Genomic DNA, 20,475 nt, shown 5'->3' with positions numbered 1-20,475 from the left:
TTACCTACTCGTGGGATATTTCGGGTTAGTTTACTGAATTTGCGTAGGTTTTTTTCCTCAAGGTGGAATATTTTTTAGTCGTTCGTCGGATTATTATTGTGTAATTAATTAGTAAGGTAATATCATTTAAAAATCACTCATATTCCCTTGTAATTGAGTCCCTTTTGTTTTTGTTGTTTTGTTAAAATCAGAATCGAGCTCCATGTCTAATTTCCCCCTAAAAAAGGTCAGAAAAAGGGGTTTTATAAAAAATATGTGAAATATTTTACCCCTTGGCTGTATATTTTTGTTTTTCGTGAATGTATTGAATAAAAAATTAAGTTGATTAAAAAAATGATTTATTAAAAATTGTTTAATATAACAATTGCAGTCAATAGTAAGTACATATATAAATATTTTAACATATATGGTTATTATTCAAGCATAAAACAGTACCTATATTAAACAGTAATATAGGTACAGACGGTACAGTTTTATCCTTGAATAAAACAATTGAAGGCAAATATTTAAATTGTTCTGTATATACACTATCAGACATAATATATATGTAGGTATACGTAATTATTATTTATTACATTGCACTTGATCCATACTGGAATACAATAAATTACAATATAGGTACATTTTTGTAAAAACATCTAAAATTGAATACAATTACTATTACAAAATACTTCAATAAATTGTTATGCTTAAATGAGATTTATTTTACAAATAAACGGAGTTACATAAAAATACCATATTAATTTTTTTACATTGTAATTTCATTTGGTAAATAAAATGTGTAATATAGCTACTACTTGTAGAAGGTACATACCTTTTATTATGTTCAAATATTTTAACTTTTATAGAAGACTTTTGGCCCAAACGAAATTACACCTTATTTACCACTTGGCTTGAAATTTTGTGTAGTTACTTGTTTATCGCGTATCTCTCTTACACATCAATACCGCTCTCGCTCTTCTCCTCAGCCTCCTTCAGCAGCGGGGCGCTCCCACACATACGCAGGTCCTTCGTGTACGCGATCACGCCTACGCACACACCGGAGATGACCAACCACAGGCCGCCAATGTAGAACGTCAGGTCCCAGGTTCCGGTCACGTCGAAGAGCATTCCTGGAACAATAGGGATAGTTCCTCTACTTTAAATTAATTTAATTTCACACCGTGCACGAAATAAAGCACCAGATAATTATTAGAAAAACATAGATTGCAGTTATTTTTAAACACAATTTCTATTTAATAAATTGGATAGAAATATAAAAAGTAGGTGAGTTGACCGTGACGTCACTATACTCGTTTCCATTATTAACATGAATCTAGTATTTTAACTGGATAAGGCATGATAGGTGGGGGAAATGAGCGAAAGGGATAGTCTTATGTATCTTTCAGTAGGAGTAGCAGCCTAGCAGCGAAAGCGCTCTTATTGTTTGTCCTTGTCACAGTCTCACATTTTTTTTATTCCCCACCTTAAATTAGTATGGGTTATGGTGGGCAACAAATAAATTGGACCAATCATAGTGTCGCATTGCCTATGTTTTGTCCCTTAAGGAGGCACGCGTATACCACTTTATAGGATCTTCTATGATTATTAATCATTTGTTAATCAATTGTTTTGACACTTCTAAAATAGAAGCTAATTTGACTAGTAGGAAAGTAGCCTATATCATGGTATAATAATATACTCCGCCTGGTACTCTATTCCCGTCTTTTCTAGGTCACCTAACTGACACAAGCCTACGTCATCATGCGACAGCGCTATATGATAATATGCGATAGCGCTATATATAGCGGCCATGTTATTGTGACGTAGGCCTGTGTCACTCTGGGAATAGAAGACCATGTTTTATTAGACCATGGCCTATATAACGTTTTATAAATCTTGAAGAACGAACAGCTAATGGTGTATTAGGGTACTTAAGGAAATAACTCAAAATTCCATTATATTATTCGTTTCTTTTAGCATTAGAAAAAAGGTAGGTAAACAATCTTTACGTATCTTTTAATTGAAAAATGCTTTTGAGAAATAAGTCACGACAAATATGTAACAATTATGAATCATATACGATTATTTACATTCTTTTGCTTTCATAAGTAATAGTTACTACTTTTTAAAACGCGTTTTTTTAATTAAAAGACACGTCAAGATCGCGTAGTCTTTTTCTAATGCTAAAAAAACGAACTATAAACAATTGGCAGTATAAACGTCATAATTTGTCCTCATGATGTTATTTCCTAACATTACTTCCCCCTGGGACTAATTAATTAATTATAAATGGTTGTCCTGTTGTCCATTATTTATAATTAATGGCAATGGTATAATAATATACTCCGCCTGGTACTCCATTCCCGTCTTTTCTAGGTCACCTAACTGACACAAGCCTACGTCATCATGCGACAGCGCTATATGATAATATGCGATAGCGCTATATATAGCGGCCATGTTATTGTGACGTAGGCCTGTGTCACTCTGGGAATAGAAGACCATGTTTTATTAGACCATGATTAATGGGACTGTACGGCTACCACCAGTTTTGACATTGACATAACGCTCACGTTTACGTAACTTACTTTCTATGCATCTCGCTCGTACTCGCATATGCGAGCAATAGTGGAAGCGAGATGTACAGAAAGTAAATTACGTAGACGTGAGCGTTATGTCAATGTTAAAACTGATGGTAGAGGCTCTGGAAGGCCGATATTATACTTTGCGTTGTTGTGTTTACTCGTAGGTAGTTCATAGTAAATATAAGTACCTATTTCATTTTATTTATTTTAGTATTGGTGCTCATTAAAACTTTTCATTTAAAATTACGTATCTAGTGAAGCGATGCACGTTTTCTTAATAGCTATGAAGTATGCAGTTCTCCTGGGTCACCATCATGAAATGCTTGGAGTCCACCATTGAACTATTATACTAACGTAACTAACGTAAAGAACCGGCACAGAGAATGACCCCCTTGTTCATAAACGCGCTACAACTACAAACCTCAATTAGCTAATAATCGTTTTGTCCTTATCTGTCATTATGACTTATGTATTTGTGAGAAAGGGATAAAACATAATTTAACTAAATCAGGTAAAGTTTTATGAATCTTAAAAGGTTAGTATTTTGCGCCATGAGTTGATGTTGTTTTGACATCATACCATAGAAGCGGAGCGTGAATCTCGCGATCTTAACGCGTTACGGCGCGGCGTAATTTTACGGCGTTTACGACGTTTTAGTCGCGTGGTACAGGTTGTGATTGCGACAATTTAATTGTGTAGTATGGCTTCTATATAGTAATAACTCAATGGAGACCGCTAGAGCTAGACTATCTAATTTTAAGTATAGTTAGATTAGTAAAATTCAACTTTAATTCTAGTAGTTAGAGTTCATAGTCTTTTGTCATTATTCTTAGTTAGATTAGATATTACCTACCTACGGAAGTCCGGTGACTTAGTTGAGTGTCATAGCCAACAGCTGTACGGTTACCATCAGTTTGTCACTGACATAAACGCCGTCGAGAACGTAATTTACTTTCTATACGTCCTGTTTGCACTAATATGCGAGTGCGAGCGAGATGTATAGAATAGTTATTTGTACAACAAGAGATCAAAGTTTGATATTTCTTCGAGTGCTTATTTTGAGTCCCGTGCAAGCGAAAGATCTTGAGCGTAGTAAGGGATTCAAAAGCGCACGAGATGTAAATAACTTTGATCTCGTGTAGTACACAAAAATTTTCACCCTAAGCAGTGAGAACATACCTAGAGGGACAGCGATAATAGAACCCAAGTATCGAACTTGTATTAGACCCCGCATGTTGAAATGACATTTGACTATAAATGTCACTTAAATGTCATTTTGTCTCACTCAGTGAGCAAAATCGCATTTTGCTCACTGAATGAGACAACTCAGTGAGCAAAATGCGATTTTGCTCACTGAGTGAGACAAAATGACTCAGTGAGCAAAATCGCATTTTGCTCACTGTTTTTAAGAAGCAAAGTACTCTTGTTCGAGCTGCTGAGGTGAAAAGTAAATTACCTTCTCGACGGCGTTTATGTCAGTGACAAACTGATAGTAACCGTACTGAGATCAACGACTGTTAAACACGTTTTAAAATACGAGTATCTATAAAAGCTTTCAGAAGGTATCGTTATATTTATAGCAACGATAACAAAGTGATAAGGGCCCGCCTCGTTTGCATATTAAATTTGTTATTGATACGATAATATAAATACTACAATGGGTAAATGCATTATTAAATTTGAATGACGTCATTTGATGCATAAACTATTACGTCGTATTTCATACTTTTAAGAGCGCAATTTTTCAGTTAAGTATCAAGTTTTGAACTTATTGTTATACTAGTATTACTAGTTCAAAAATAAATTAAACGAACCTCCAATAGGCGGCCCCACAAGATGTCCAATTCCCTGACTCAACAGAATCAACCCATAAGCCACAGTGAAATGATCGATCGGCATCAGCTCCATCAGTATGGCGGGCGTGTAAGAGTAGGAGCTGGCGAACGACAGCCCGAAGATCGCCGAGATGACCGTCAGGGCCCAGTAGTTCTTGATGAAGGGAGGGTAGGCCGCGACGGAGAGACCGCAGATGATGAGGCAGATCGCGTAGGTCTTGGTCACGTTGATCCAGGGTTGATCGCCGGCCCAGCCGAGGAAGACCTGGGGAAAGTAAACATTCAGAAATCGTCGTTATCAAGTCGTCGTAATGTTAAATGGCCTGTTAAATTGAGTCTTCGATTGTTAAATCCAATGAGGTATTAATACACACACAAAAATATTTATGCTTGAAAAATGTTTATGTCTAACACCCAGCGCAAAAAGAGTTGTGTTCTAGATTTGACCGTAGCTTTTAAATGGGTTAAGTGATTTGGATGATGTTTTTTTATTGAAAGCAGGATTTCTAGCGGTTAGTTATATTTTTATCAAAATCGATTAATTGCGTTGGTTTTTATTTTTATATCTTCATTATAATAATATGCATTTATGTAACATAGCTTAAGAATTTATAACGTAATGCTATTATTACATAAATACATTTATATATATGGTACAAAAACAAGTCAAAAACAATAAGTAAAAATAACTTAAAATTACAATTAAACTAAATACAAACTATTCTAAAATAAAATAAAACTAAACTAAATCTAAAAAAGGCCCCTGTGGCAAGGTCCCCAAGATGCTGGCTGCGTTACCCCGCTGAACTGCCAGACTGAAGCGTTGAGCGAGGTCGCTGCCAGCTCTTGGGTCCCCAGTTGCGTCCCTGAGTCTCTTTGAAAGGTCTCCAAAGAGACTCAGGGCGCCAGGACCTCACGGACCCAGGGTCTCGACGCCGAAAGGAACAAAACTGTATTCGGCGCCGAGACCGCGATACTTCCCAACCTTTGCGTTTTCGGCCGCCTCTGCAGCAGCTGCCGCCCTCGCAGAGGTTCCGTGGAGATGTGACGGGGCCAGCGTGTCTACGCAGGTTGCGTCCCACACTAGCACCCGCCCCATACTCCACGGAATCAAAGACATCCCGTCAGGTCTCTTGCCGTCACTTCTCAATATGCCGGTCGGCTCCAATAGAGCAGGCACATTGACCGATGCAAGAGACCGACGGATGAAGTCGTTAAGGGCGGCATGCCTGGAGAAGCGGCCCGCGCTCCTCTGGCAGGAGAGACCGTGGTGACCTAACTAGTCTACGTCCGCACCGCAGGGGCAACGATGAGGGGCACACACCGGGATACCTAAACGGAAGCAAATCGAGAGACGGAGTGTGTTGGGCTCTAAAAAAGTTCCTAATTTGTATTTAGTTTAATTGTAATTTTAAGTTATTTTTATTTATTGTTTTTGTACCATATATATGAATAAATATTCATTGAATAAAAACTAACATGAAATAAAACACTATTGATGTTAATACATTTAAGTCTACTTACAATTCCAATGCTGCTAGCGACTCCAATGATGCTAATCATCACAGCACCGCCCTCAACGCCGCTATCCGTCATATAGGACTTGAGGAAGAAGTACGGCACGATGAACCACACGGAGAGGATGAGGGAGGCCAGGTTAAACATCAGGAAGTGGAACTCGGTGAACATTCGGAAGTCGAACATGGACCTCATGGTCTCGAAGAAGCGGTCATACCACATCTGAGGAAACATAAAAGTACACTGTCTATGTAAAAACGTAAACGATGAAGATTGTTTCACAAAAGACAAAGATGGTCAAGGACATAAAAAGTGGTAATGTAGAGTTAGACCAAGAAAACTCTGCAACGATTTTGATAGCACACGCAGTGCCCATATTATTTTAAACGTCAAACTTGCACTACGTGAGCTATTGAAATCGTTTCAAACTTATCTTGGTCTAACTCTATCTCTATATTAACATAATAAAACACACTAGCACACTATGGGTTGCACAAACCAATTTGTACCTAATATTATGCAGAATAATTTGTTAGTATAGTTAGTAAAACGAATGTGGTAAATTGCTTATGTCAAGAATTCATATTCGACTGAAGCGCGAATAGAAAGAAACATGTATTTCTATATAATCATAATTTCTATATTATCTTTTGTTTAATCCTTCAAACCGGATCTTGACTTTTGTATAACTTTTTCCGTGCTCTTTTTTTAACTTATGTAATATTCTTCAGTCGTTATATGGAGAAACATTTTAGTTAGGAAAAAATGTTATAAATAGGAATAGCTTACCATTTCATCGTCCGATTCAGACGCAAGAGACCACATCGAGTTCCGATAAATATCAGGAAGCGAAGAGGCCCGAAGCTTGTACCTCGGTATATTGAGCATGGCTCCTCTATGCATCATCGTATTTCTGGTCAGATACATTTCTCTTAGATAATGATGATCCGTGGATATTTGCCTCGAAAACCAGTTAGTTTGCGGCATATTGTGTGACGCATGCGTATGGTGAGTATGAGGTTTGTGCTTAGACTTATCCTGCAATAATTTAATATTACTCGCTGTTAGAGCGCTACTTGATCCCACTTTTTCTTCAGCCTTATTTTCTTCATTAATTTTCTCTTCAGATTTCTTAGTTTCCGATTCATGCTTAGATTTCTTAACTTTGATAGTTACTGGTAGTTGAGCTGGTTCGTTTTTAGCTTCGGTCGGTATGGCAATATTGACTTCAGATTTTCTTCTCATCAATACATCTGGATAGTTTTGGAGTATTATGTTATACAGACGCTTATTGGTCATGAGTTTTTCAATTACTTCCGCTGGCACCTTTTCGTTTTGCTGTACAAATGTAGGTAGATGAATCGCTGAATGCATTCTTCTTTGAAATCCTTGATCTGCGTTCATCTGAGTAGTAGCTTCTAGCTGTTCAGCCTCTGCTATAGTCGTAGCCAAGGTGGATAATATGTACTCGGGGCTCTTTCCACTCTTCAGTAAGTCTCTAATCTCTTCAGCATTTAAGAACACCGACTCTCCTCCGGTAGAGCCAGCAGAGCTATTACTGGACGATCTCCCAGACTTTGACCTTGATAACTTCCTCTCCTTCCTCTCACGCTTCATTTTAATCTCCAACCATTCAGGATTCCTCATCAGAGCTCCGCAAACACACATATTTAACAAAGTACCAGCTAGTAACACTATAGTATTCCTCCAATCATATAAATATAGAAAATAATTCGTCATCGGTGAGTATAACAATGTGCCGAAACCTATCCCGCACGAAGCTAAAGATACCGCCAAGTTTCTTCGTTTGTCGAACCAGAACGCTACTGATACGACAGCAGTTACGTATAAAATGCCCATAGCTAATCCACTCAGAAAACCGAAAGTTAGACAGAGTACTTCAACAGAATTGCTCAATGAAGCCAGAAGGAATCCAACCGTTGAAAGGACTCCAGCCAGCATAGTCATTATTCTGCAGCCATATCGGTCCACTAAAGCGCTCATAATTGGTCCAGCTAACAAAGGAGTAGCTATGAACAAGCTTCCAATCAAAGATGTCTTTGATTGCGTGGTTTCGAAGTACGAAGTAAATTCTTCGTGAAGTAATCCGAAAGAAAATGCTAAGCCATCGGCACAGGCAGAGACTAGAAACGCAGAGATTACAACTACCCAGCCCCATCCACCATCTGGTATTGGTGGGAGCGTGTCTTCTTCACTTGACTCATCGGAACAGATGCTATCATCATCTCCTATTCCTACAAATTTTACCCGATCAACTGGTGACTCATCACCATCAGCTTTAGTGTATTGAGCAGCTAAGTCATGTCCGTTTGATTTGATTGAGTTTATTTTGTCGAGATCTTTCTTCTCGTCCAAGCCTGCAGCAGCTACGATTGCGTCCATGTTCTTTTCTACTGGGTTTCCATTATCTTTACTCGACTCATGATCATCTACCATTTTCTAAAGATATACAGTCAGAATCTGACTTATTTCATATGGTTCAGGTAAATGCGGTCTGAAACAAAAGAATGGGTTATAATCAGTATAATTACTCTTTAAGTAGTTCAACTGAACATTTTCATGACACTCGTTGCCATGGCTACGTTTCCATTAACCACAGGGTATTTAAATTTACCCAACATTCATTTTTGTAGTAGTTATCATCAAACATCGTACATTTTATAGCATTTTCGGTGCAGCGGAGTGATGTTAACGGTGTTAAACACCACTCCGGTGCACCAAAAATGCTATAAAATTTACGATGTCTGGTTATCACGTATGGTACTTAAACCCCTTCTTTCCATAATGGGCCTTCGACTAAGCATTTTAGTAGGATGTGATAAAGCATTCTGTCTAACAAATTATTGTCCCCTGGACAACGGAAAGAATAACAACACAAAATGTGATACAACATTCTGTCTCACAAATTATTGTCCCCTGGACAACGGAAATAATAACAACACAAAATAATTGATCCAAAATCAGTTTATTGTTGCACATTCTGATCTAAAAATTTTAATTATTCGCATATTTATAATTTGTAAATTATAAGTCAGATGCCTGGCACAGTTATAGAACTAAAGACTACGTAAGTATAATAAATACTGTAGGTACCATCAGCCGTAAAAGTGCATGGCGACTTTATCAATGAATTCTTTCATTATATTTCCATGCGATTTCGCAGCTCACTGTACCTACTGACAGTTTAGTATTGATACTAAATAAAATAAAGTAAAAAAGCGCTGGTGGCCTAGCGGTAAGAGCGTGCGACTTTCAATCCGGAGGTCGCGGGTTCGAACCCCGGCTCTTACCAATGAGTTTTTCGGAACTTATGTACGAAATGTCATTTGATATTTGCCAGTCGCTTTTCGGTGAAGGAAAACATCGTGAGGAAACCGGACTAATCCCAATAAGGCCTAGTTTCCCTTCTGGGTTGGTAGGTCAGATGGCAGTCGCTTTCGTAAAAACTAGTGCCTACGTCAAATCATGGGATTAGTTGTCAAGCGGACCCCAGGCCCCCATGAGCCGTGGCAAAATGCCGGGATAACGCGAGGAAGAAGAAGAAGACTAAATAAAATAAAGTCGCCATGCACTTTTACGGCTGATGGTACCTACAGTATTTATTATACTTACGTAGTTCTGTAACTGTGCCAGGCATCTGACTTATAATTTACAATATTAATATTCGAATAATTAAAATGTTTAGATCAGAATGTGCAACAATAAACAGATTTTGGATAACTTATATTAAAAGTCTAAAGCGTTCAAGGTCGGGCCCATCCCATCATGGCGATTAATGTACCATGACGTCACTGTATGCCCTCGACCCATTTAGCGAAATTATGCACCGTAATAGTAGTAATTATTTATTTTTTAGGGTTTCGTACCTCAAAAGGAAAAAACGGAACCCTTATAGGATCATTCGTGCGTCTGTCTGTCTGTCTGTCCGTCTGTCACATCCCATTTTCTCCGAAAGTACTGGACCAATTGAGTTGAAATTTGGTACACATATGTAAATTCATGACCCAAAGACAGACATCTTACGTGAATTTTAAACATGGGGCCACTTTTGGGGGGCAAATGAGAAAATAAAAAAATAATGTTTTTTAAACTGTATCGTGTTACATATCAAATGAAAGAGCTTAATTTGAGAATCACAAATATATATTTTTAGTGCCAAGACATACTTAGGTACCTACTCAGTTAGCCTGCCTCATTTTAAACATTATCAGTGAGAGTACATTTTATTTTAATTGTCACGGATGCGTCTGCATTATCACGCTGCGGTTATTATCTTATTAATAACAAGAAGGTAGGTAGTTACATACAAGTTATACATTTATGTTTTTGTAATGAATTTGTTTTTATATTTGAACTAAAATTCTTTGAACACTCCATGTGTCGGTAAAATAAATACGGCCCAATTTTAACAATGCAAAGATTCAAACAGTTGTCGAAGATGGCTTTTGTGCTGGGGGCCGATTTTTGAAATTCGACCGCTCGATTTCGTGCATTTCGTTCAATAATATCTCCGCTACTAGGCATTTAAATTCTACTAATAGAATTGAAAACGAGTGGTCAATACCACTCGATTCCAAATTTCTATCGCTTGTATTTCAAAAATTAGCATTTCGCCGTTTTCCACCGATTTTCGAGTGACGAAATCGAGCGATCGAATTTCAAAAATCGGCCCCCAGTTCCAATGAAGATGAGAAAATCAGGATGTCGTCTAAATAACCATAGCAGAAGTCTAGACCGAGCAGAACAAAGTTATTAAATACGATAGCTAGAGATGCCACTAATATTCGGCAACTATTCAGTATTCGGCCTATTCGGCCACTTTGCCGAATATTCGGTATTCGGCCGAATGTTGCCTACTATTCAGCCGAATACCGAATATCTGTTGCACCTACCTAAAAGAAAAATTACACAAAAAATAACCAAAATCTAGGTATATTTAATATTTAAAATGTATTCTTGGAAAGTAGTTAAATACGAAGGCACGTTTTTTTTTAGGTTTAAGATTCTTTATTCTCATTAAGAATTTGACAATTCACTTATATGAGAACTTAAAACTACACAAATACATTTATTTTGCATGAAATTAGCGAAAGAACTAAATAATAACATGGAGGGTATTTAAACATACAGTAAAATAAAAATCTGCCGACACACAAAACAAGGTGATTAGTGGTGGATTGTACGGTTAACATTCCATCTACTTGAGATGTACAAAACGATTTGCAGTTGACAGTAAGCTAAGGCCCAGTTTAACTTGTTTTCGAGATTCGTAATAACTATACGTCAGCGGGGATCATCCCTGGACTGGTCGGTATAATGCATAAGTAGACCGTAGGTGGGCGTTTTCAGAAATAAATATCGAAAACCCGATTCTCACAGATCCCGGTGTTTTTGGGTTCTTTCAACTCAGAATCACTAGCATATTCAATTTTGATGATAACATAAAATGTCCCAAAAATTTGTATGAAAATTGTACATTCCACTACGTCACGCACATACAAGTGAAAAAAATGTTCATACTAAAACGTGACGTAGTGGAATGGACATTTTGGGACATCTTTTTTTAATGGTGGGATGGTGAATGCTGTCGATTCTGAGTAGAATGAGCCCAAGAACGTCCAGATGTGAAAGAATCAGGTTTTCAATATTTATTTCTGAAAACGCCCAGGTGTCACGAATATCGGGACTGGTTTTTAGTTGCTATGAGCTTATTAAATATTCGAATATCGATCTTATTATCTATTAAAGTTAGGGTCCCTTTTGTAATGGTCATGTATTTTATTTATGGCATAAATGGTATAATGCAGTGCAGCAAGTGCGCTAACTTACAGATACTGGAAGTGGCAATGTTTTTATTATAAGTATTAAGTTGTTTTTATTTAATTTATTATATATTTTTATTTAATATAGATATATATAATATATTATTACTTATATTATTGTATATATTATTTATTATAGTGCTACGATTTATTTATATATAAACGAGCTAGATTTTAAGTGGCTTTTATTTATTTTTTGTTAATGGTATTTTCTATTTATTTACATATATACTATATGTGCGCATTTATTTTAAAACAGCTGCTGTTTGTGATATTTACTTTCAAAATATTCAGATTTATTCTATGGCAAATCATTGTTAACGTGTTTTTTCAGTTGTTTTTTAAAGCTGTACATAGACTTTGTTTCTTTAATTTTTTTAGGCAGTTTATTATACAGCTGAGCTCCTTCATATAGTATACATTTTTGTCCGAATTTTGTTCTGGTTTGCCGTAGAATGAGGTCATCGGCATTTCTCAGTTTCATTTTTTGTCTAGTATTCTTTTTCGAAAAACCTAATTGAGTGTGTATATTTTTATTGATTATTTTTCGTACTAATAAACATGTATTGTATGTATATGTCTGTTTGATATTTAGTATCCGAGTTTCTTTATATACTTTTGTTGTTGGTGTTAAAAAGTCATAATGAAATAATGATTTTATTAATTTGTTTTGAGCTACTTGTAGTATTTGTAGATTTGTTATGGCCGCCGAGCCCCAGACTTCAATCAAATAATCAATATGTGGCTTAATGAGGGAGTTATAAATCATATACCGCGTTATTTTGGGCAGAAAACGTGCGATTCCCCGTATGGCTCCTGTCAAGGAAACTATTCGGGTTCTTACCTTTTCAATGTGTGGTTTCCAACTTAAGCTTTTGTCTAAAATCAGGCCAAGATATTTTTCTTTGTCTACTTGTTCAATTAATTGGTTATTTATTGTAAGCGGATCAAATTCATCAATTTTTTTGTTTTTTGCTAAGAATATGATATAGTTAGTCTTTGTAGTGTTAATGGTAAGTAAATTACTCTGAAACCACGCATTGAGAAGATCCAGGTCACTTTGTGCTTTCGTTATAACATTGTGTATAGTGTCTCCAAAGTAAAATAAGGCTGTATCGTCAGCGTAAAGTGTTATATCTCCCGTCAGACCTATCTCTTTAATACCATTGATATAGACCAGAAACAGAAGGGGCCCTAATATTGATCCTTGCGGCACGCCACAATTTATTTGTTTAGGAGTACTCGTGTGATCTCCTATTTTAACAACCTGATAACGATTTGTTAAATATGATTTGATAATATTATACGCCGGCCCATCAATGCCTATGTTAGTTAGTTTATTTAGTATCATATCATGACTAATCGTATCAAAGGCTTTTTTCAAATCTATAAACACTCCGAGTACTATTTTCCTTTGATCAATATGAACTTTAATATTCGTTATAAGATCTATTGTAGCTGACAACGTATTAGATTGTTTTCTGAACCCATATTGTTTTTCATATAGAAAGTTTATAGAATTTAAGTAGTTTATTAAGCGATTATATATTATTTTCTCGAAAATTTTGGAAATAGTTGGTAGTACCGAGATGGGTCTATAGTTGCTTGGATCACTCCTATTTCCTGATTTATGTATGGGAGCTACCTTTGCTAATTTAAGACTATCTGGAAACATTCCCACTTCAAGACACTTGTTAATACATGACACAATTTCATCAACAATTATATCCCTTACACATAATATACATTTGGTGTTAATGCCATCTATCCCAGAACTCGTGTTTAATTTTAAGTTATTTATCACATTATTTACTTCATCACTCGTTGTTGGAGTCAACTCAGAAAGGTTGTAGCTTGCTCCCATAGGTTGAGTAGGGTGGTTGGTCTCTCGAACAAAGTCCAGGTTAGGAATTGCTGCAGCCAGCTTTGAACCAATTGTTGAAAAAAAGTCATTGAAGCATTCACATATATCATTTGGGTCTGTAATCGTCAGGTTATTATTTATCAATTTAGCAGGTGGAATATCTATCCTTAGTTTGTTAATAGCTAGGCTATTTATTAGAGTCCACATTTTTCCAGAGTTATTTTTACATTCCATGAACTTCTTGTAGTAGTACTCTTTCTTAGTTTGCTGTATTTTTGTTGCTACTTCATTTCTTTTCTTTCTAAATTGCTCTTCCATTTCCTTATCTGTTGGGTTTTGCTTTAGTTTTTTCCATAACTGATTTCTTTCATTTATTTCTTGAATAATTGCTTTATTTATCCAGTCCTGTTTTGGTAAATTAAGGGTCTTGACTTTAGTAGTTTTACTTTGCCGGATGCTTGCTAGTAGTTTGTTTTCCAATAGAGTATAATCATGGAGTTCGTTTTTGTTTTCAGTGTCTGCAAATGTCTTGTATAATATGTTGTAATTTATTGCTTCATATTTAAATTTTTGATGAAGGTTAGGTTTATACTTTTTTATCTCAAAATATATTTGTTTATGGTCTGATAAGGCAGAATCAATAATAGCTAAATGAAAATCATTTTCGTTCAGGTTGGTACTGACATGATCAATTATTGTTTTGCATTCGGGTGTTTCTCGTGTACAAAAGGATTTGTCTATTTTGTTTATAATTTTATACTTGTTCTCTTTTAGTGTTCTTTTATAATCAGTAACTTTCTTCTCTTTGCTGAGTAAATTTAGATTAAAATCTCCGAATACTATTGCCCTTTTACTTCTTTGTAGCTGCAGTGACAGAGTTTCATGGAAGTCATTGATATTTGAGTGATTCGTCCTATAGATAGCGCCAATGTCTACAGAAAATTTATCGAGATGTATCCATAGGTAGTGATTTTCATTTAGGGTTTTTTCTTCAATGATGTTATGTTTAAGGTTATTGTGCGCAAAGATGGAAACTCCGCCACCCCGCATGTGAGTCCTTAGGTTATAATAATGGGTGTAACCAGGCAGTTGATATCTCTTCGCCTCTTCCTCGGACTTAAGCCACGTCTCTGTCAGTATTACGATGTGAATTATATCTTGAAATGTTTGCACAATACATTTAAGTTCATCGAACTTCCCAGGTGTTACTATACTTCGTATGTTGCAGTAAAAGCATTTGAGAGCACCTTTGTTGGTTATTATATTTTCATAACAAGTAGCTAGTTGATAAGTTGTGTTGTTAACAGTAATTATTTCGGGGTTGATAGTGTTGGGTTCTTCGCATTGGAGTTTTTTGGCGGTATTTGCACAATTTTAGGTATTCCCTTGACGTATTTAATTTCCAAATCTGACTCTCCGCTCGCTACTCGCTGATTTAGTTCATCTTTTATATTCTTAAAAAACGCTTGCTGGGATGGAGTTTGGTCGGGGAAGATTTTGACTGTCTCACTTTTCAGCTTCTTTTTCTGCTTTAAAATAGATATGGCAGTATCTTGAGCCGCAAAGCAGACTTTAGTGAGTCTAATTTTATTTGGATACACTTTTCCAAGGCGATAAACTTTAATGGGTTCTGGACAGTTAGGTAGCTTTTATAATTTCTTTGACCGCAATTTCATCTATTTCTTCTTTTTCACATTGCAGGGATGCGATCGCTTCCGGAAGCCCTGTAATGACTATGTTTTTGGCTCTTTGGTTACGAATCTGCATTTCAGCCATTATGTCTTCATAGTCAGCAGGAGTAATGTTTTGTGTTTTTTGCTGCACGCTTGCTTCCAAGAGATCGATCCTTTTTTCGGTTTTCTTGTTTGATTGAAGACAATTTGCCAAATCCAATTTCATTTGATTTTGTTCACCAGTTAATCTTTCCACAGTCGACCTAATGTCACTTACGTCGTTCTTAATCGAGGTAGTATCATCACGTAATTTTGTAAGGTTTTCTGTTTGACTCGTAAGCGTTGATTTTATATATGACGTCAGTTCAGACATTTGCTTGCGCATTTCGGATATTTCATTAGTAATCGATTCGTTCTCGTCATATAATTTGCGTTTTTGTCTAATAAATTGTGGTAAGTGAGGAGTCTCCATAAGTAAATTTATACTAGTCAGCTCCGGATTAGATCCACTGCGCAGAGTGCGCTCGCCGTCTCGGCCACTTCCAGTCGGTGAGGGAAACATTGATCTGTGGTTACTCACGTGCAGATAAGACACAAAGCCGGTAACTCGACGTATGTAGTAGAACAAGGTCGTAAATAACTCACTTCTTCACTAGGCAAAAGCTGCTATACTAGCCACCATTTAAAGATGAAAATAGTTTGCCGGCAAATATTAAATTTTATATTTATTTAGCGACGCGTCCGCTCTGTACGCTGGTTTCACGCAATTTTTTTGTGCATTTGTTGATTACAAAATATTTTATTTTTATCATGGGTCTGACTTGATTGACTCTAACTACATTCATTAATTCTGTTCAACATAAAAATATATCTTAGCAAACGTTGTGCTTTGTTGGCGAACAGTTTTCATAATAATTGTAACTCAAAATGTTCGCATGTTATGCCGAATATTTGGTCGCCGAATATTCGGTATTCGGCCGAGAGAGGGGCCGAATATTCGGTATTCGGTATTCGGCCAAATTCACTATTCGGGGCATCTCTAACGATAGCGATCTGTCAATGTCAAAACTGACGTTATTGTTTGAAAATATGTCACTTTTGACCACCAGTATCGAGTCGGTGTGACATCTTATAAGCGTTTTTCGAATTGTGCCGATAGCATATGTTTTATATTTGTCTGAGTTCCGTAGACTTTAGTAACAATAGGTGTGTTTCTGTAATGGCATTCACACGTGCGTGACATCATGCAATTTGCATAAGAATACATACCTAGTAGTTCGTTTTTTTAGCATAAGAAAAAAGGTAAACAATCTTGACATGTCTTTTTATTGAAAAACACGTTTTAAAAATAAGTCACGGCAAATATGTAACAATTATGAATCTAATACGATCATTTATATTCTTCTGCTTTCACAAGTAACTAATAGTTACTGATTTTTAAAAAGCGTTTATAATTAAAAGACATGTCAAGATCGCTTACCTTCTTTCTAATGCTACTACGAACTATAAAACAATTTCTACGTATAAAGCAAGAATAAGAAAACACAGATAAGATAAGATAAGATAAGATAATATTTATTCATTAAAACTTATGCTAATTTGATTTATACAATGGTAATTATACAATTTATACTTAAATACTAGTAATTCATGGATTCAGGTTAAGATAGGTACAGATCAATTTAACAACATTAATACCGATACAAATATGTATTTTCTAAACTCTAATGGAAATTTGAACAATACCTAAACTAAGTAAACATTTACTTGTATCTCACAATCTGTACAGAAGTATGAATGCTTGTACAATCCTACAATCGCCATGCACTCCAAAAAATGCATATTTGGTGAATTTCAATGTCATTTAAAGAGTGACCCATTAGAAAGTTATCATGGCAACAAAAAAACTCACTCACGCTTTATTACTAGTCTGTATCTTTGGGTATTTAAATAAAAGTAAACAAACATTTTGTAAATTTTCGGGTAGTTATAACATTTATTGGTTAACCAACCAATACAAAACCGCCTGGATCTGTCACTGAACGACCTGATACAGAGTAGGTATTTTTTTATACTTACCACATCGGTGGCAAACAAGCATACGGCCCGCCTGATGGTAAGCAGTCACCGTAGCCTATGGACGCCTGCAACTCCAGAGGTGTTACATGCGCGTTGCCGACCTTTTAAAAACCTGTACACTCCTTTTTTGAAGAACCCCATACTGTAGACCCTCGGGAAAACCTCGGAAGGGAGCTCATTCCACAGCCGGAGCGTCCGCGGGAGGAAATTCCTCTTAAATCGCACAGTATAGTAACAAGCAAGTCAGAATTCATCCGTGACATTCAGAGCACCAAAATCATTACATAATAAAATATCTTAACGACTCCGACAATAAATTAGTATGCGTCGTCTGTTATGTTATCAGTTGACCTTGAATTGTTGACAATTGCCGCCGGCTGTCTCGACATTATGCATTGTCGAGTAGAGATGCCCCGAATAGTGAATTTGGCCGAATAACGAATACCGAATATTCGGCCCCTCTCTAGGCCGAATACCGAATATTCGGCATGACATGCGGACATTTTGAGTCACAATTATTGTGAAAACTGTTCGCCAACAAAGCACAACGTTTTGCTAAGATATATTTTTATGCTGAACAGAATTACTTAATGAATGTAGTTAGAGTCAATCAAATCAGACCCATGATAAAAATAAAATATTTTGTAATCAACAAATTCTCATAAATGTGCCTTCGTATTTAACTACTTTCCAAGAATACATTTTAAATATTAAATATTACTTACCTAGTAGTGTTTGGTTAATTATTTGTGTAATTTTTCTTTTTGGGTAGGTGCAACAGATATTCTGTATTCAGCCGAATAGTAGGCAACATTCGGCCGAATACCGATAATTCGGCAAAGTGGCCGAATAGGCCGAATACCGAATAGTTGCCGAATATTCGTGGCATCTCTATTGTCGAGTACACTATTGACTGATTAAATAGTAGCCGTAAGTACCACAGAATAAGTAATAGTACCTACTACCGTACAGAAAAGACACTTCCTACAAAACCGAAGTTTGACAGCGATTCAGGGTCGAATCATGCTGTTCCTTTGTAACTTATGGCACTGTCCCTTTCGACTATTTAGGGTTCTCAAAATTCAAGTCATTATTTTATCTGTGGTCGTGCATGCAAAGGGACGTCAAGTTGTGTCAACCCTAATAATTGCTCGGAGCAATGCTGAGCCGAACGGAGCCGAGTTTTCCCGACGTCAGGAGTGTCTCCCCATGGGCCGTATCATGAGTTGACACTTGACATTTACGTTAGCGACTGTATAAACTCGATCGCAGTCCATCTCTCTCGCACTGATTGGTGCGATAGAGGGGAAATACGATCGCGTTCACGCAGACGCTAAGGTATAGATGGTCAAGCAAATCTTGTCAGTAGAAAAAGGCGCGAAATTCAAATTTTCTGTGGGACGATATCCTTTCGCGCCTACATTTTTCAAATTTGCCGCCTTTTTCTACTGACAAGATCTGCTTGACCCAGTATAAATGTCAAACGCCAACTCATGGTGGGTACGTAACTAACTAACTAACGCGTCGAACACTAATATAACTCCTATAATAGCGCAATTAAAACGTTCTAAATTTAAATAATGCGCCCTAATCTAAATGTCACAATAAGGCCCAGTACACACTGTGAAATTCAGTACCTAAACCATTTTTTCAAATCGTTGTTAATCTAGAACTATTTTGTATATCAATTTTCAACTTATACTCTACCTAATTAAACCTTTATTTTTTACATTCTGAATAAATAGATAAAAAGTAAGATATCAATGTTATTTTAATTACTAGTATTACCTATGTTTTTTTTGTTTATTCAAATATATTTTTTAAATAAGTTTTAAACTTTTTTAAATATTATTCACCTCTACGAGACTGCTTGTCTGCCAAAATTATAGGTATAGATGGTCAAGCAAATCTTGTCAGTAGAAAAAGGCGCGAAATTCAAATTTTCTATGAGACGATATCCCATCGCGCCTACATTTTTCAAATTTGCCGCCTTTTTCTACTGACAAGATCTGCTTGACCAGCTATATGTATGAAATACGGAACTCTTATAGCTACTACCTACATACCTAGTTACTGAACTGGTTCTGATGAAACTTTAATCCCTACTGAAGGATATCATGAATGTTAGGTACTTTGTTTTTGAAAATCTATCCACTAGGGTGAGTGAAATGATTGACCAAACACCGGTCCACCACAGCTAGTGAAACATTTTTATTTTATTTTATTTATTTCGACATATTACAAATCTAAAAATCGGGAGACCAGTTTTTATTCTAAACAACTAGTTACTTTCCATTAGAGTTGAAAATTGAAAACGCAATTTAGACCTAACCTCACAATCCCGACGCCACCAAATAAAATCAGAGGATCTACCGCGAACCACGTTCGACATGTTGCCTCCCTGTCACACTTACGTAAGATGTTACAAGTGTGACAGAGAGGCAACACGTCGAACGTGTTTTGTGGTAGGCCTTCAGCGTAATAAACAGCGTTTCAACAATGTGCACCATACCTAACCCACAAACATTCCAATTTCAAAAACCGCCACAAACTTTTTATTCTCATCGAACTCTGACGAGCACATTCAGATTCAGCCACTCACCTAGTTACGATCGTGAACATAACACGTGATGGTATACAGTTAATCGAAAATGTAAATAAAGGCGCGGCGCCGATACGTCATCCCGGCGTCGGGGGAGGCGGTACACTGAACTGAACCGAAGTTGGAACCAAACTCATGGTTAGCAATATATATGCATGGTATAATAATATACTCCGCCTGGTACTCCATTCCGAGATTCGCGTATGACCTAACTGACACGCGCCTACGTCATCATGCTGTTTACAGGTTCTCAAACTTTGAAATGTGGGAGAATTTTAACCAACGGTGAAAATTATTTTAACGGCATTAATTTTAAGTTATTCATGTAGAAACATAGTAAAATAAAACAAATCTAATGTATTAAATTAAACTTTATTTATCTATACAAACGTTTAAAAAACTAATTCACAGGTACACATTAATTACCAAGCTTACGACGTGAAAAGTTTGGAAAACACTGCGACTGCTGACACTGAGCGAGAAGGAAATAACAATTA

At 36.4% G+C, this 20,475-nt stretch overlaps 1 protein-coding gene and 1 long non-coding RNA gene across 2 annotated transcripts in view; one reads left to right on the top strand and one right to left on the bottom strand.

Annotated features, from left to right (window-relative positions):
• LOC134798948 (uncharacterized) overlaps positions 1 to 17,541 on the top strand; it is a 283,510-nt gene extending 265,969 nt beyond the window's left edge. The window contains exon 2 of the long non-coding RNA XR_010145292.1: positions 17,359 to 17,541. This is a non-coding gene — a long non-coding RNA (uncharacterized LOC134798948). The remainder of the gene's footprint in view (positions 1 to 17,358) is intronic.
• LOC134798905 (monocarboxylate transporter 9-like) lies at positions 556 to 20,081 on the bottom strand. The gene is made up of 5 exons (XM_063771295.1): positions 19,979 to 20,081; positions 6,707 to 8,432; positions 5,924 to 6,139; positions 4,379 to 4,664; positions 556 to 1,112 (listed from the first exon to the last, which is right to left on the bottom strand). The coding sequence occupies exons 2-5, from the start codon at positions 8,372 to 8,374 to the stop codon at positions 934 to 936; spliced, it is 2,349 nt and encodes a 782-aa protein (XP_063627365.1). The 5' UTR covers positions 8,375 to 8,432; positions 19,979 to 20,081; the 3' UTR covers positions 556 to 933.
• Between the last annotated feature and the right edge of the window lie 394 nt (positions 20,082 to 20,475).

Source organism: Cydia splendana, chromosome 17, assembly GCF_910591565.1.
Source record: "Cydia splendana chromosome 17, ilCydSple1.2, whole genome shotgun sequence".
NCBI classification, from domain to species: domain Eukaryota; kingdom Metazoa; phylum Arthropoda; class Insecta; order Lepidoptera; family Tortricidae; genus Cydia; species Cydia splendana.
The sequence above is the reverse complement of the archived record's forward strand: the minus strand, read 5'-3'. Positions and strand labels throughout refer to the sequence as shown.

Coding starts and splice junctions, on each gene's coding strand:
- LOC134798905 (XM_063771295.1), bottom strand. CDS start 8,374: ATGGTAGATGATCATGAGTCGAGTAAAGATAATGGAAACCCAGTAGAA. Junction 6,140..6,706: donor CTGAATCGGACGATGAAATG/GTAAGCTATTCC, acceptor ATGTTTCCTCAG/ATGTGGTATGACCGCTTCTT. Junction 4,665..5,923: donor TCGCTAGCAGCATTGGAATT/GTAAGTAGACTT, acceptor TACTTTCCCCAG/GTCTTCCTCGGCTGGGCCGG.